Source organism: Palaemon carinicauda, chromosome 1, assembly GCF_036898095.1.
Source record: "Palaemon carinicauda isolate YSFRI2023 chromosome 1, ASM3689809v2, whole genome shotgun sequence".
In the NCBI taxonomy this organism is placed as follows: Eukaryota; Metazoa; Arthropoda; class Malacostraca; order Decapoda; family Palaemonidae; genus Palaemon; species Palaemon carinicauda.
Window position 1 is genome coordinate 136,741,269 of NC_090725.1, and position 18,718 is coordinate 136,759,986.

Sequence of the window (18,718 nt, forward strand, 5' to 3'; positions counted from 1 at the left end):
AAATGACAAGGGCGTACTTTCCAAGAAGTGGCAAAATTGACAGACAGCTAAGTGCACTGCCAGCCCTTCACAGCACAAAAATTCAAACACAATGAACATATAGGCATAAACAGGTTATAAGTGCGAGGGGAGAGCTATAACGATAATTTAAATAAAACAGAAATACCATTACAGTGTACAAGCCTGTGTGACACACATGCAGTACACTTGACACTGCATTGCACACACTGAAGCCTGTGTGACATACATGCAATACACTTGACACTGCATTGCACACACTGAAGAGGTTGAAAAGTCAGTCATCGAATCAATATCATATTGTTATTGTACTCATTAAAAAGACTCTAAAGTATCACAGTATCAGCTAGTATAGGTATTGATTATTTCTCTGGTATCCGTATTGGTCTAGAAAAAATTGGGTACTGGTCTGCCAAGAAAAAAAAAATTGGTTATCGGTATTGGTATCAGCCTCCAAAGTGGTATCAGCATCTTTAAAGGTTTAAAGGCCGCTCATGAATGGCAGAGGCAAGGGACAGTGATATTGCCCTATCAAGCAGGACAATGCCCTAGAGACTGACCATATGATCAGTGCCCAATCCCCTCTCCACCCAAGCTAGGACCAAGGAGGGCCATGCAATGGTTGCTGATGACTCAGCAGATAGACCTGTACGCTCCCACAAACCCCCCATTCTTAACTCACAAGGATGGTGAGGTTGCAGCGACCAAAGAAACTAATGAATTTGAGCGGGACCCGAACCCAGGTCTAGCGTACCAGTCAGGGGCGTTTTATATATATGTATATTTATTTATATATATGTATATTTATTTATATATATGTATATTTATTTAAATATATGTATACTTATATATATATATATAAAGAGAGAGAGAGAGAGAGAGAGAGAGAGAGAGAGAGAGAGAGAGAGAGAGAGAGAGAGAGAGAGAGAGAGAGAGCACATGGAAACAGGAATTAAAATAAAGAAATATTATTAAACATATATATTTAGTATACCTTTTTCCTTTGACTCCCGAGGTATTAAACAAATCTTTCCAAGAAGGGTTATCTCAGCAGGAAACACTGAAAGGACCTTTCCCATAGATCTGGCAACTGTATTTTCTACCTGACCCCAACCTCCCAATCTTTGAGAGTTTGACAGAATAGGACGATGGAGGGCCAGGCAATGGCTGCTGATAACCAAGTAGATAGACACATAGACTATCTGGCTCACAAGGTTGGTGAGGTCGCAGACGCTACCAGAAAATGTAGAGCTTTTAAAGCGGGTCTCGAACTCCCATCCATTAGATTACCAGGCAGTGATGTTTCCAATAACCTACCCTAACTGTTCAGCAGTATAAAATTTTCAATGATTGTGTCAAAGACTACCACTTTCTTCTTTGTATTCTACCGCTGAAAAGTATTCAAAATGGATATTAAATGGGGTCATATCATTCCTACTTTCATCCAACATCATCGATGTTACAATTACATTCTAATCTACAGTAATGAGAAGTTTCATAATGTGTCTCTTATGTACTGATAAGCTTATATTTTTTTCCACCTTTTTTAATATTAGTCACTTTCATAAGGATTAACAGGGTTTGTTAACGTTTGTACAATATCCTATAAATTATTTAAATTTCACGTATCACCTACCAATGCTCGTAACTATTACATAATGAATACTTCCTCAATGCTTTAAAGACAACTTCTCTTTTCAACTATTGTACTTATTTTTTTTTCTTAAAATAAATTTTATATAAAAGTAAAGATAGGCTACAGATTGACAATTTGACAAGTATGAGAGAGAGAGAGAGAGAGAGAGAGAGAGAGAGAGAGAGAGAGAGACCCCAAAAAATTACTTGATTCCAAGAAAGCTCAAAAAGTTGGGAAACTCGGTGGCTCTGTAAGACCAGATGAAGAAAATCAATAGCCTCATAAGTGGAGGTCATATACCACTCACTCTCTCTCTCTCTCTCTCTCTCTCTCTCTCTCTCTCTCTCTCTCTCTCTCTCTCAGTAGTCCATATAATACTTTGTGTTAATATTAATAGAGGACACTTTTGGGGCTAGATTATTATACTTTGTGTATCTCATTCTGACTTTTATTTCTTTTAAGTCTCACAAACCATCATTGAAAGTTCATCCAATTTTGCAATGAACAGGTCATTCCAGTTACTAAGGACAATTAAAAGAATTCTTCCAATAACAAATATATTAAAGAACACCAGCACATCAACCAGACAACTCGGTAGATGCAAATATTTAATGAAATAGAGACACGTGTCGGGGGTAAGTCAAGGCCGCGTCAATCGGCTTCCCGAGGTTGTGCAGTTTCCCTTGATAAGAAAGAGGCGTAATGCACACACATGAGATGTTGCCAACATAAACGGCCATGAGAGAGTTTTATTTCTTTAAGTCAAATTATAGTTCCAACAAACAAAAATCAGATTAATTACGAGCTTTTTCACATAGTACCGTAAATTTGCCGCATTCATAGAATTGTATCATTACAGCCCATTAAAAATCAAATAAATACCGACAAAAAATATTTCCACTTTCCATCAGTCCACGTTCGTTCACAATATAAGAATTAGAATACGTAGTAAATCCTAATTGTACACTAAAGGATATCAACACCAACAAAACGAATAAACAGTTTACGGAAAGTAGTGACAAATGAATGACTAAGTTAACAAATATACTATATTATTTTTAGAAGGAACACTTACAACTAAGTGAAAGATAAGAGATTTCTTTTCATGTAAATACTTGGATTTTGCCAAAGTAGTGCAAGGAACGCTTGTATAAGGGAGTGGGTGCACGCGTGCTGTTTTATATAACGGGGTTGCCACCACTTACACAACCACGTACAGTACGTCAACGAACGAACCAACGCACTAACGCAGCTGACGTTCATGTAAGCGTACGTCCACCACATCTGCACATCCGGGGTTACATAAATGGAATAAAATCGGTGCTCTTTAAACCGTATCATTTTCTAAATATATAACTAAATTGTTTAAACAATTTGCATAAGCAAGGGAAATTCTAATTTCAAATCCTGCGATTAGGCTATGCTTGGTTTAGTTTGCGGTTTGCTTATCTGGTCCCACCTCACACAAGAAGTTTCGGGCCCTGTGGCACGTATTTATCAATAATGACCTCTCTGAATAACACTAATCACTTAGAATTAGCAAATGAACATTGTTCCCATAAATGATGTTTCTAATAAAAAAAAAAAACTTTGTAGCCACAAGACAATCAGCAATTGGTTCAGTTTTGTCATAATGGGGAATAGAAATATCAACACTTATTTATAAATTTTCATCAGTTCAATGTTTTTCATAACTTTTAAATATCCTTTGGATCCATAATTTCTATTTAAGGTTACCCTATTTTCGCATACAGTACAGTAAAAAGTTTTGCAACTTCTCATTTTACCTGGCACAATTCAAACATTAAAATTTGTACCCATGATCATTATTTGGTGTTACTCGATTTGATTCTACGTCTAAAGCTTTGCAGCATCCATTATGGTGAATAAGGGATGCTGCTACGACCACTATTTTGTTCTTTTTTTTTTTCGTTTCACTATAACCAGCAGAATTTCAGCAAACCTCGCTATCCTCCTTGAACTTACATTCCTTCTCAATATGACCATGTCTGTGACTAAAGATAAGAATTATTCTTTAAATTTTTCTGATAAAGCCCTCAAAGACATTTCATCCCATTTATTCTAATTAATTAAAACGCCTTAAAGTAGAGGAACTTTATTTCACGGCAGTCTTTACTTCTCATTGCATTAATTTTCTTATTTCAACGTTATGAACCCTTTTTTTTTATTTTTAGGAAACAAGTTTCCTACTAATGATAGATAATCTAGCAACATCTCTGTTAGCTTGCAAACAAACCTCACCTTTAAACAATGCTTAACTAATCTATGAGGGCATTGGTAATATTTGAATGCAAAGAACTAAGAGTTTAATTCTTCCACTAGTAATTTGTCATCATCAGTATGGGGTCAGTTGCCTGATGCACCTTCTCAATTAGCAGGATGCCATAAGCCCAAGGGCTTCAACAGGGAAAATAGCCAAGTGAGGAAAGGAAACAGGAAAAATAAAATATTCTAAGAACAGTAACAACATTAAAATATTTCCTATATAAACTATAAAAACTTTAACAAAACAAATGGAAGAGAAGTAAGATAGAATAGTGTGCCCGAGAGTACCCTCAAGCAAGAGAACTCTAACCAAAAACAGTGGAAGACCATGGTACCGAGGCTATGGCACTACCCAAGACTAGAGAACAATAGTTTAATTTTGGAGTGTCCTTCTACCCCTACCAAGAGGAAAGTGGCCACTGAACAATTACAGTGCAGTAGTTAAACCCTCGAGAGAAGGAAAATTGTTTGGAAATCTCTGTGTTATCAGGTGCATGAGGACAGACGAGAATATGTAAAGAATAGGCAAGACTATTTGGTGTATGTGTAGGCAAAGGGAAAATGAACCGTAACCAGAGAGAGGGATCCAATGTAGCACTGTCTGGCCAGTCAAAGAACGCCATAACTCTCTAGCGGTAGTATCTCAACGGGTGGCTCGTGCCCTGGCCAACCTACTACCTAATCTCCTCTCTCCATATCACCCTTCACCTTATCTCGCCATCTAATTCTCTACCCCACCCCTTGATCTCCCTCTAACTGGTTACTCCCAAGCCCTCCTCACTCCCCTCCACCATCCATCCTCTACATGTGTGCTCAACATCTCAGCTGTGACACTCTTATCAGCTCTGTAATCTTTACTACATCTACCATTCTTCTTTTTTCATCATTTTCCAGTCTTACAAATGGAATTTCCATAATCCATCATTCTCAAGCTTTGCTTCCTCGTTTCATCATAGAGCCCAAAGTTTCCTATCTATATATTAACATTGGTCTTAGTACTGTGCTACAGATTTAGACTTGTAGAGTGATTGACATATTCTTATCCCAAACCACCCCTGCTACCTCCCTCCATGTCCCCATGCTGCTTTTATCTTAACCTCAGCTTCAGCCCAACATCCTCCCTCCTGACTTTTAGTAGATTCCCTAGTATCTAAATTGTTTCACCCATCTTATGACCGAGTCTCTACATTCATGCATGACTATCCTGTTCCTATAGTACCTTCCTTACTGCTCACCATAGCTTCCATCTTATCCACATTTAAGGCTGATTCACACCTGACACTCACGCTCAAGTCATGGTCAAGCTCTCACTCAGCTCATTTTACTGGTGTGTTCACATATGCCGCTCAAGCTCTCCGAGCTCAGTTTGTTTTGTGTTGGCATTGGTGAACCATGTGTGATTTTTCAGCTCTAGAATTAGCGGGTATAGCCATAGCGCTGGATGAGGAAGAGGGAGAGAGAAAAAGGAGGAGATTTTGGGTGCATCCTATGCTAGTGAAGAGTGAAGGAGAATATAACACTTTATATCCCCATCTTATAGATGACGAAGAAAAATTCTTTAATTATTTCCGCATGCCAAAAGGGACATTCGAGTATATTTTGTCCAAAATTGGATCAGATATAATGAAGGAAGACACCTATTTCAGAGAATCGATATCTTCAAGAGAAAGATTGGCTGTATGTTTAAGGTGAAAAAAACCCCACAAAATTAATTAATGAATTTATTATCAAATATAATTATATTCGCAAATGCTGTGCAAATATTCTGTCCATCTCTGGACTCAGTATAGGGCTAAATAAAAAACGAACCTTCCTGTTTGAACTGAAAATAGAAGTATGCTTAAAAAGCAAAAAAGTTCCATAAACTGTAAAAAAAGAAATTACCCTACCAAAAAAAAGAAAAAAAAAAAAAAAAAGTCGCTCTCGCTCAAGTTTGAGCACGTTCAAGGTACTATACTGCACATATATTACAGTAATATACACAATAGTATCAGCAAGTGTTGTTAGGAACAACAGTGTTTTGTAGTTACAGTATTTACATGTAAGTGTAACGATGACTCATGTTATGTGTAGTCTTACCGTGTACTATTCTGTAGTTACTTGTCGGCAGTGGGGAGGCGACGGCCTCCCTTGTACCTCACTATAACCTCAATTAGATTACAGCTAGGACTTATATTTGGGGGTTAGTGACGGCGGTAAAGTTGGCTGAGTTGAGAGCATGCCTTCTAGCAGAGTCCACTAAACCAGAGAAGTCACCCTTGGAGGAGGAAGGCACTCCCAGACCCAAAGGTTCTCCAGTTGCATACCACATGCCCGCTCTTGAAGCAAGACGAGCTGGTGGAAACGAGAAGGAAGTCTTAACTGTTTGTCTCCGCTCCATCATCCAGTCATCAATCTTCGTGAGAGCCTTCTTTGCGGAGATAGACAGCTTCATCTTGATGAAGGCCGACTGTTTCTTGGCCTTCTTTCTGTTAAATTGGGACTGAGGAGATTGAGGGGCAGCAGGTTGGAATTCCTCTCCAAAAAGTTCAAGAAGGGAGCGAGAGAGAACTTTGTAATCTCCCACAGCGTCGGCAGGATTATCATCGTCATCAGAAACATCCTCGAGGTCCTGATCCACATCTGCAATATCCTTCGAAAGAGAAGAAGGATCCTTAGAACCCGACAAGGGCAAATCAAAGGCATCATCCTGCAAAAGACGGGTTGCATCCTGGAGTCCCGCGCTAGAAGAATCCTTGGGACGAGAGGCAGTATCGTCCCAAAGAGGCAGGGTGGTATCGCCCTGGGACCGAGAACGAGAGGCAGAGTCGTTCTGACGTCGAGAACGAGAGGCGGTATCGTCGTGGGGGCGAGAACGAGAGGCGGTATCGTCGTGGCGTCGAGAACTAGGGTCGGTATCGTCGTGGCGTCGTGAACGAGAGGAGGTATCGTCGTGGCGAAGCGAACGAGAGGAGGTATCGTCGTGGCGAAGCGAACGAGAGGAGGTATCGTGCTGGTAACGTGAACGGGAGGCGGTATCGTCTTGGCATCAAGAATGAGAAGCAGCATCGTTCGATAAGGTATCGTCCCGGTATCGAGAACGAGAAAACGTATCGCCCTGGTATCGCGAAGAAGTATCGCCTGGCGAAAGCACACATTCCTCATCCTGGCGTAGAGAGGGAGAAGTTTTCTTTAAAGAAGAACTCCGTTCTCTCTTAGAAGCAGACTTCTTAATCGGCAACGAGTCGTCTTTACGTCTGTCAGACTGGGCGTGAGGGTGGCTAAAGGCTTGTACTAAAGTCAAAAGTTGTTCCTGCATGACAGACATAAAGGATTTAGCAACATCAGCTGGGTCTTGCGGCCCCGAAGGGGGGGCTGACGAATAACACTCGTAGAAGGGGGAGGATCTTCGGCAGCAGGCTTCGCCCTTTTCACAGGCACGGAGTCGAAATCATCCTCCGACGGACAAGGTTCATAACTGCTAGAACCGGGAGAGAAAGAACGAGACCGTTCGTCGCGGTTCCATCTCCTCTTAGTAGGTCTTGAAGCTTCAAACTTCCATTTACGTCTGGACGAATTCGGCGAAGAAAACAACACATCCGACACGTCTTTCCCGTGACGGTCAAGAGCAGCCTGGGAATCGACAACAGGACTGTCTGAGGCGACGGCTGACCGAGGGTACGTACCTCTCACCCCCTTTCGATCATCGACGTACCTTCTCCCTTGATCCTGGGAGCTTGGTAGAGGTCTAGGCCTAGGGGTATGACAGATTCGGTCAGTCGCCACCTCCACTGCACTAACACAAGCACTTTCACTTTCCTTACCTTTAAAGGCCTCCAGTTGTTCTTTAATGGCCTTCAACTCGGCCGCCAGGCTAGCGTACCGAGGGTCATCCGTAGATACGGAACCTGTAGGAGGTGCAGGAGTTACTACCTCAAGGGAAGGATCAACTTCCAAAGAGGAATCAATAATAGGATCAATAGATAAATCTACGCTAAGTTCGTCTTCCTTACCACTAACAGACTTAGACTTAGACCTAGAAGCTCTCCTAACTCTATCGAGCTCTAGCTTACGCACATAGCGCTTCATAATTAACCAATCTTTCTCATCCAAAACCTTACATTCCCCGCACCTATTATCAAGGGCACAAACAAAACCCCTACAATTAGAACAAACGGTGTGAGGGTCTACCGCCATTTTCGGTAGTCTCACCTTACATTCCTCATTCGCACAGATACGGTAATGACTCTTACAACGATCGCCAAAACCCCAAATCAGAGTACTTCACCAAAAAAGCAGACTGGTACACCGAGCAGGGAAAGCGAAGAAAAACTCTAAATGACGGACCAACGTGTTGTCGATCCGGCCGGCAGAGATGAACTGAAGAACAGAAAACGGGAATGATTCCTCCTACCACCCTTTAACGGGTGTTACCACCCAACCACCACAAGGCGGTTGCCTAGTTTAGAAAAATTCTGCCGAAATAGAGATAATTAGCTATGTATATATAACTGCCAGGTAAGTATTCACAAAACTTTGTTTTATCATAAAAACTCCATTTTTTTAATTTGTCATTTGTTCCTACACAAATACAAATCATCATTCTTTACTATAAGAGACTCATCCTTAAGTGGGAGAAAGGTCCCGTTCCAACTGGATGGAAGGTTTACCTGGGAACACAAGACTCTAGCACTTGTGATGCTATAAGAGTCAGGGTTCCTTACATCTCGCGAACTGCTAGAAAGTGTGTGGGAAACGTGGCCCGTCTCAGGGTTATTTTTGAGCTAAAAATCCCCGACATAGTCTGGCAAAGAGAATGATGCTTTTGCTGAATCCCATCGTATACCTGGTACGTCACAACATCCCTCGTAAGGAGTATAGGGAAAAGACTCCTCCAAACATGAGTACAGAATAGCCACAAGATGAATGGGGCACACCTGCAACAAGATCATGCCCAGCTGACATGGTTTCGAAGCCATACCCACAAAAAAGAGGGGAAGATCGAAATGAAAAGAAATGAGCAGTCAGACTATTCTTTCGTCCCAAACTCATACGTCCCCCTTGCCCTTGATCTGATGCTAATGGTCCAGTGAAAAGAGCGGAGGTAGTTATTCCACTCGCTATGCGGCTACGAGAAGAAAACTAGTGGGTCACATCCCACAGGTATTATTATTATTACTAGCCAAGCTACAACCCTAGTTGGAAAAGCAAAATGCTATAAGCCCAAGGGCTCCAACAGGGAAAAATAGCCCAGTGAGGAAAGGGAATAAGGAAATAAATAAACAATGAGAAAAAATTAACAAATTATTCTAAAAACAGAAACAACATCAAAACAGATATGTCAAATATAAACTATAAAAAGACTTAAATCAGCCTGTTCAACATAAAAATATTTGCTGCAACTTTGAACCTTTCAAGTTCTAGTGATTCAACAACCCGATTAGGGAGATCATTCCACAACTTGGTCACAGCTGGAATAAAACTTTTATAGTGTACAGTGGTACCTCTACATGCGAATTTAATCCGTTCCACAACCGACTTCAGGTGTAGAATATGTTCGGTTGTAGAAACGAATTTTCCCATAAGAATACATTGAAATAGGATTAATCCGTGGTTGAGCCCAAAAACCTATGATAACTCCTTAATAAATTACTGCACATAATTACACATGACAATAATGCACACTAAATTAGATAATAAACATGTAAAAAAGAATAATTATAAAGAAATAATAAATAAGAAACGGGTTTTTAGCGTCACTTTACCTTAGAAAGTAAAGCGCAGGTGTCGGTCTTGCTATGCAGAGAGGAGACTGACGGGCGGCGAGGAGGTAGAGAGGGTGACTACGATAAACGTACACTACCGTAACTTATTCTAACTTACACTAAGTGAACTTTAACCTAACTTAGCTTATTTATTTTTTTTATTCTTATATTTTTTTTTTTTTACATTTTCTTTTTTTCTTTTTGATGATTAATTTTAATCACTTTCACTCTAAGCTTAAAATTGATTGAATTTTTTTCTCTTCAATCTTTGCCGTTTTCTTTGTTTCACTTTCTTTCGCTTCACTCTTTGCCATTTTCTTTGAACCATTCCTTCCTCTTCATCACGGGTTCGCTTCGTAGTTTTTTTTAGAGAAGCTATCGATAGAAAGTTGCTTGGTACAGCTTTTCAGAATGTTTCGAAAATAAGTTAGGGAAACATCATCGAACTGCGCAACTACATGACAAATCTGCAATTTTTTTGGATGGTATTTTTCGATGAAGTCGACCACGTCTTGATATTTTCCTAACACCTCTTTTATTTGCGCCGAACCTAACACATGTTCTACGTCCTCGATCCCTTCCTTGTCATCACTCATGTGCTCAGACATAGCATGGAATTCCTTGAGCTCCTCTGTAGTAAGTTCGTCGTGATGTTCTTTTGCAAGTTCACTCACGCGGACGCCACGCTCATGCTTTTCAATAATTCCTTGCTTTACTTCTAAAGAAAGCATTTCCTTATTCCTTTTCTCACCACTACCACTTGCGAAACTAAGCCTTTTAGAACCCATGATTTACGTAAAATACCGTAAAAGGATGAACATAAAAAATCACGATTAAAACACAGTTAATAGCAGAACGCACAGGGCACAACCACACGAAGCCGACGAGAACAGAGGAATGTCCAAAGCCACGTTAATTGAAGGTCCCTCCGAGGTAGAAATGCTGCCTTCTATCGGCGGAAATAAAAAATACATCCGGCGCTATGAGTACCATCTACGTGTACGGGTATTTTTTTACTTCGGGTGTCGAAAAAAAATTCGGGTGTAGAGTAGGAACGTGTTCGAATTGTACTTCGCGTGTCGAAAAATTCGGATACAACCGATACAACGAAAATTGCTTACTTCGTGTCGAAATAAAATTCGCGTGTAGAGTCGAAAAATTGCTCGAATTTTACTTAGGGTGTTGGAAAATTTGGATGTAGATACGTTCGTGTGTAGAGGTTCCACTGTACTGTGTAGTATTGAGCCTCATGATGGAGAAAGCCTGACTATTAGAATTAAATGCATACCTAGTATTACGAACAGGATGGAACTGTCCAGGAAGAACTGAATGTAAAGGATGGTCAGAATTATAAAAATTCTTATGCAACTCTCATCATTGGAGAACGTGTTGCAGCAAGGCGAGTTTCCAAGTGTCGCATAGGCAAGCGCTTTGCTAATACAGTACTCCCCAGGCAGTGAAAGGTACAGGGGGTATAGCTGGAAGCCTGTCTGAGGAGTGGTCATTCTCATGATCAGGTTCGGTCTGAGGTCGGGTTGAGGGCCTATGCGCTGATGGACTGAGCAAGCGCCTACCTCTACCTCTAGATGAGGAACGTTCAGACGTTGAACGCAAACGCGCAGTTTGTGATCGTGAACTGGAGCGTCTAGCTCTCGTTCGAGAATGTGAGCGCCAGCCTCGCGAACACGAATGTCGTTCTTGTGAACAGTAGCCTCGCAAGCGTGAACGCCGCCTTCATGAACGGGAGCGTCGTCCTCGCAAACTTCACCACCGTTCTCGTGATCTATATCGTAGATACCTAGAACGCGAGCGTCTGGAACTGGGTCTAGACTGTGCTCATGATCATGCAGAACACGATCGCGAGACTTCTCCTCGTGACGAGGAAAGCTTCAGAGGAGAGCATTGAGACCAGGGGGTCTCGTGACCTTGAAGCTCTAAAGCGTGACCGCTTTCTAGAAGAAGAGTAGTTGGATCGTGATGACCTATGATCTGTCAGATCTTCCAATCGTTGCGAACGGTGATTCAGAAGGGCAAGGCGATGCTCATCCTTTAGCGCTGGTGGTGGTAGGAGTGGTGGTAGGAGCGTTGGTCCCCGGAAGATCTACACCTGCAACCTGCAGGTTCCTGTGGGGCGATACAAAGGGTTGAGGGTTACAGGATGATGAGGTACCAAGATGGCGAGAGGGTTGGTCATTAGCAGGAGGCCGTTGGAGAGGTGAACGCATGTGGTCACCTCGTCCGCGCATGGGAGGGCCAGGAGACGATGAAAGATGGAGTTTGCACAGTTGTTCCAGAGTGTGAGACGTGGAAGACACTGGAGAAGGGTCCTTCCTGGCACCGCGCTGAAGGAGATGCAGCAGCTCCTCCTTCGAAGGAGGTCCCAAAATCCCTAAGATCGGCCACACCTGCAAAAGATCTGAAAGGGAAAATGGCTCCCCTGTGGCTGGAGGTGAAGTTGCTCCTCAAGGGGCAACAACACTACCAACTTTTGACAATGTTCCACCAAAACTATTAAATGCAAAGAAGCATTTTGGCATATACAACCCGATGCTGAATCCTCAAAACTAATCACAATGATAACACCTAGAGGAAGATTTCGATGAACAAGGCATCCATATGGTCTAAAAGTACTGAGCGAGCTATTTCAAAAGAAACTTCATCATGCACTTGCCGATTTAGAAGGTGTTGCCTACATACCTGATGATATTGTCATGCTAGAATGTGGAGGCACCAATAAAGTTGAAAAGGATCATGCAGTGAATCTTGACAAACTACTACAACAATGTAAGAAGTGCATTATCCTGAACCACGAGAAAATGCACAAGAAACAGAGTGAAATTGAATTTCTTGGCACAGATTGACAATGGACAGTATTAAGGCCAGCGAGAAATGTTCGGGCGATTAAAGAAATGCTGAATCAAGAAGATATCACCAAAGTCCGTCGTCTCTGGGGTATAGTACAGTATTTAGCTCGTTTCACTCTGAACCTTGCTAAGGACCTGGAGCCTATACACAAGTTACTAAGGAACAAAGTTGATTTGTCTGGTCTGAAGAATGTGACCAAGCTTTCAAGCAACTAAAACAGAAGATGTGCAACTCCCCCATACTTGCAATTTACAATTCTGACAAGGAACTGGTTCGCCAAGTAGGCTACAGTATAGATCTGAGAAGAATATAGGAGCTGTACTACTCCAGAACGGAAGGCCAATAGAATATGTTTCAAGAAATCTCCGATCAAATGAACCTGGATGGTCTCAGCTCATAAAAGATACTCTGGCTAAAGAGACCCATAAAAGAATTTCTACCTTACGAAAATTACACCCTCGGACAAACCAATATATTTCATAGTTATGATTGTTTGCCATGTTTGTTTCACTGTAAGTTGTTAGCTTTCTCTGCAATTACAGATAATTATCTAAAATTTCTATTAAAGTAGACTAATAAAAAATTTAATACAGCGCATACATGCACAAAACAATAATAAAAATAAAGTACATGGGGAAATAAAAGTTTTCAGATTTTTTCCTTTTCTTTGTCAAGTCCCCACACCTAATATGGGTAACCTTTCTTTGTGCCATTGTTTCTTCCTTAACAAAGGCCCCACACAATTTCCATAGATTAGGAAGCATCAAAGTAATAGATGACTGAATAGCATTGATACCCTTCAAAAGCATTGTTGCTTCTTGGGATACGGTATTTGATAAAATCCTTCACACGTTAACACAGTTGCTCCAGAGATTTCGACTTGTTTCTCATGGCTTTTATAGCTCTTCGGCTCCAAATTTCCTAATTAGACAAAGTATGTGAATGACTACCAACTGTAAAAAGTATAACGTGCTCACTTGAATTATATTCAGTAGTGTGAATGTGGGCATAGCAAATATTACAGAATTTTCCACAATGCCAATGGGGTCCTGATCAAAATTATCTTATATACCATAAATAAAGTCAAATGTATCCTGAGATACTACCTATAGTCATTGGGTCCTTTGACTGGCTAGATAGTAGTACTGTACATTGGATCCTTCTCTCTGGTTACGGTTCATTTTCCCTTTGTCTACACACACCGAAAAGTTTGGCCTACTCTTTACATACTCTCCTCTGTCCTCATACACCTGACAACCTGAGATTACCAAACCATGGTCTTCCACTGCCTTAGACTAGAGTTCCCTTGCTTGAGGGTACACTCAGACACACTCTTCTATCATATCTCTCTTCCTTTTGTTTTGTTTTAAAGTTTCTATAGTTTGTATATGAAAGATTATTCTACTGTTGTTACTATGCTTAAAATATTTTATTCTAATTAATAAATAACTCTCTTGTAGTTTATTTATTTCCTTTCCTCACTGGGCTATTTTCCCAGTTGGAGCCCTTGGGCTTGTAGCATAGTTTTTCCAACTAGGTTTGTAGCTTAGTAAGTAACAATAATTATGTAAATATGATTTTTTTTAGAAACTGATATCTTTATCTTGAGGGTGATTCCTTAACAGTTTGATGTTATTTATAAAATAAAATTTTTGTTCTTGAGGGTGATTCACTAGCAGTTTGAAGTTATTTATAAGATAAAATGTTTGACCTAGAGGGTAATTCACTAACAGTTAGATATTATCTGTAGGAGAAAATGTTTATCTTTACTTCAAAAAAGGAGGATGTTGGCGATTTACTTATGTACTGCTAACAGACCGTACTGGATGTCTCCAGAACTGCAATAGCCTTTCCGGTCAATTATGGTTTTCATGTACAGTAGAAGGGTCCACATGTTTTGGTATAATTCTAGTATTTTCCCTGTGTCTTTTATATAAAGGCTGATAACTGTGAATGCCCTTACTTCTGTTCTTAATTAGAAGTAAGCATATTCTCGATAACGTCGTCGCCTTGAGATCAAATACCCAAAATAAAAATGATCAATAATTGCTGTTAAACTAGTCAGGTGATGTTCTCATATTCTCGACATAACTTCAGGAATTTTAAAACATCTATATTTAGTAAAATGTAAATGTATCAACACAGTTCAAATTACCAATATATGCCCAAGGAACACTTCTTATTTCTTCTTTAGGAAAATTGTGGAACAGGAAATATTTACGGACTACACTTTTCAAATATCAACCAATAAAGGGATGAATTCTCTTGTATTTAGCTCATTCCAATTGCGCTGTAATAGCTATGTATACGATGTCACGTAAACAAGCTTTTCTGTGCATGTAACCAATTAGCGTACAGAACTTGTCTTGTGTATATTAACATTCATTGAGATGCCATACTCTTACTAATCAAACATCTACCGGGAAGTATCTCTGAACAAACTCCCACCCAGCACACTTCATGGAGTCTTTGTAGTACAGTACATTGAAACATACCGGGTGTAAAATTTGGGGTGCATGTATGATGATGGCCGTGCCCCATAACTACGCTATTTTCAACCTTACATTAAGAATACAACAGTCTAAGGGGACATAGCGTAGCCTCTGTGAAGAGAAGCCCACTTCACTGGAACATTTAGGCAAAATTCATGAAGATGCAAAAGTAGGCTGGAAAAATTAGCCTATTAGTTTACCCAAGTCATTTGAGGTGAGAGGACACACTGCTGATAGACAAATTTTTTCAACTTGAAACTATGGAAAATAGATACATACTGTACAGTGTTATAGTGGTGAATTTTAAGCAACTAGGCCTATTTGAGAACATACTGAATGACTTACAAAATTGGAAAAAGATTTAAAAGTAAAAGGGAAATTAAAACTGCTGAACAATTGTATTGTTTGGTGAATCACAGCTTGTTTCGTGCGGCTTTCCACCCGGAACAACAGTACTATGCCGTTCAAGTGTAGTGTACCTAAATTATGACAGCGATCCAAAAGTTAATATTTTCAAGTCTCCTGAAAATGAAGAATGAATAAACTAATGGCTTAGGAACATCAAAAGAGAAGATTTTCAGCCAAAAGTTAATATTTTCAAGTTTCCTGAAAATGAAGAACGAATAAACTAATGGCTTAGGAACATCAAAAGAGAAGATTTTCAACCACGCAAATCACCGTGTATGTTTGTTGTCACGTGGCCTTGTGGCAAACGGTGGCAATAATATTTAAATAATGAGAAAACGGGGGTTTCGACAGACAATACTCTCTATTTTCAAAAGTTTAATTCACAAAATAGGAGTTCACACAAAAAGAGCACAGTTATCTGAATCGATTCATTATTACTATTATTAATACTTGCTAAACTACAACCCTAGTTGGAAAAGCAGGATGCTATAAGCCCAAGGGACCCAACACGGAAAATAGCCCAGTGAGGAAAGGAAAAATATAATATTTTAAGAGCAGTAAGAGCATTAAAATAAATATTTCCTATATAAACTATAAAAACTTTAACAAAACAAGAGCAAGAGAAATTAGATAGCATAATATGCCCGAGTGTACCCTCAATCAGGAGAACTCTAACCCAAGACAGTGGAAGATGAATGCTTGAAAGTCGCAGTACATTAACTTCAATGAGAAAAACTTGAATCATTCAAGAGCTTGTCTCAGATACATACATGATTTTACAGTTATTCATCCACGAGGGACTTAGCAACGGGGAGTAGCCTAAATAGATGGTGTCAGATATTGGAATAAAAATTTGAATCAGTGTCATTACTGATAATAATGTGATAAATGAAAAAGCAATGTCATATTTTGCAGCCCCACCACAGTTGTCTGTAGTCTAATTACTTCTGCCTGCAAAATGCAAACCTTTGTTTTTCATGTTTGATATCGTACACATACTAAAGTGTGTCAGACTGGTTGGGTCTTAAGGATGACTGCAAAATAATGGTATTTTCAAAATTTTCATTCACAAAAATTTGCAACAAACCAAAGAGTCAGATTTACTATTAAAACGATCTTAGGTTAACAATTAAAGCAACTCTCTCTCTCTCTTTTTTCTCATTGCAGACTAGACCTGAAGGGGAACTACAGTATAACAGTACAAATTGTGCCATGTTACCAGTTTTCCTCATTAAAAGTGGCTTTACGGAATATTTTATATATATATATATATATATATATATATATATATATATATATATATATATATATATATAGGCCTTCAGGTATTGAACACTTCACCACAGACTTATAACGTCATCAGTGTCTGATAGTTTGGTCAGCCTACTGTAGATGATGCGGGCTGAGGGCGGATAGGACTTCCTATTCTCAGTGGCCACAGTGTTAGGCCCCTGTTAAATAAGGACATGGCTTGTAGGTAAGCTGGGGAAGTTTAGGTTAAGTGGTGTTCTATGCATGTGGGAGGTCCTGTCCGTCATAAAAAGGGGAGCCTTTGTATATCAGCGGCCACTTCCTCCCGTGTGGATTTAAAATGGACTAAAAAGGCTCCTAAAATTTTAATAGTTATGACAGAAAACCACATTTCAATAGAGAAACAAACACAAGAGCACCACCTAACCTAACCTAACCTGGGAGCCGCCTCCTTACCTACTTACTTCTTAAACTGCTGTATTATGGTTTACCTTATAACTAGGTCTCAAATAGGTTTCCTTTCCATTCAGCTTTACTCCTGGCACAATAACAATAAATCATACTTGAGAAATCATAAAACCAACTTCATATCGTATTTCAGACCAAAATAATCAACAACTTCTCCATAAAGACAATCGATTTGGCAAGTAATCAGAAAGTTTACACCTGTCCCAGCAAAATATACTGACCCACAGAATTGAGTAAACCAATAGTAGCCTAATGAAGATTGGCTTTCTACGTGACAACCTAAGGCACAACCTTACACTACACTTCAACACGTTATAACTATGAAATCTAGGCTAACCGAAACAGGATGGGAATTATGAATATGGGGGTCAAAGAGGGATTTCTACTCACCATGGTCCACAGCTTCAGCATAGAGATTGACAGCCTGTTCAAAGTCCTCATGCTTGAAGGCTTCGTTTCCTTTACTTCTGAGTTTCACTCCATGGACCTCTCCAGCCCACCAACGGTCAACCAGAGATGATATGAGCACATTTGGTTTAATAGTCGAAAAGTTTACATTTTTCATTTTACTCTGACATACACGACACATTTTTGGAAGTTCTCTTAAAAGACATCGTCTACAATATGTATGACCACAAGTCAAGGTGATAGGTTCGTGCAACACTCCCCAACAAGACGGACAAGAATAAACGTTCCTGGTATGAGGGTAATTGTTTTCTCTCGATTCATGTCTCAGATTATCAATAAATTTACTGACAACAGATAAGAGTTCGTCAGTACCCACATTAAACATCCTATAGCAATGGTGGACCACTTCCAGACTTTCTTTGACGTTACCTCTTTGGCTTAGGTAAGTTGCGTAAGACATAAATAATTCGACAGAGGGTCCTTTTTCCTTCAGGAGACGTTCGTACATCTCTTTGGAGAGGAGAAGGCCTAATGCCGTCCTCCCTGTGCTTTCCTGAACACTCATCGTATGAATTTTCAATTACCTAACTCCTTAGAGTTAAGGGATCCGAACACTACACACACAACACATATTGACGTTACGGCTTCTCAAATGTCACTGAGTGGATACGACTGAACTCGAGTCATGACAGCCGAGCATTTGCGATCCAGCTGCAGCATTTATGATATCATTGCCACCTATGAAGTTCCGGTTGCTATATGTTTACCTTCTTTATCTATCAATGAAAAATTAATTTGGTAGTATTTGAAAATAAAATCAACACATTAATATTTATAATGTTCAAAATCGATATATAGCAGCTTCTGTTGCTTAGTTTAACGGAAACTAAAATACAGATATGGCAACACAGAATGAATTGAGGCTCAGCAGACTGGCAGTAGCAAACTAGCACACAACATTGGCGAAGTGTTACACTGTGAGACAAAAGAAGACGGTTGACTAAACTGAATCAAACAAAGGTCACAGCCTCTTTTTCGCCAGCACACACGAATAGTCAGAGACTCAACTCAACGTTACTCACGTGTTGCTCTCTCGGTGTTGATTGGTCGCTTTCCTAGCCTCTATCACTACGTCATCAATT

The 18,718-nt window shown here is 39.9% G+C and overlaps 1 protein-coding gene across 1 annotated transcript in view; it reads right to left on the reverse strand.

The window, feature by feature from the left end:
* Positions 1-18,499, reverse strand: part of LOC137652030 (LON peptidase N-terminal domain and RING finger protein 3) — a 53,119-nt gene extending 34,620 nt beyond the window's left edge. The window contains exon 1 of the mRNA XM_068385253.1: positions 17,559-18,499. Within this exon, the coding sequence (XP_068241354.1) occupies positions 17,559-18,141 (583 nt within the window). The 5' untranslated portion in view covers positions 18,142-18,499. The remainder of the gene's footprint in view (positions 1-17,558) is intronic.
* Between the last annotated feature and the right edge of the window lie 219 nt (positions 18,500-18,718).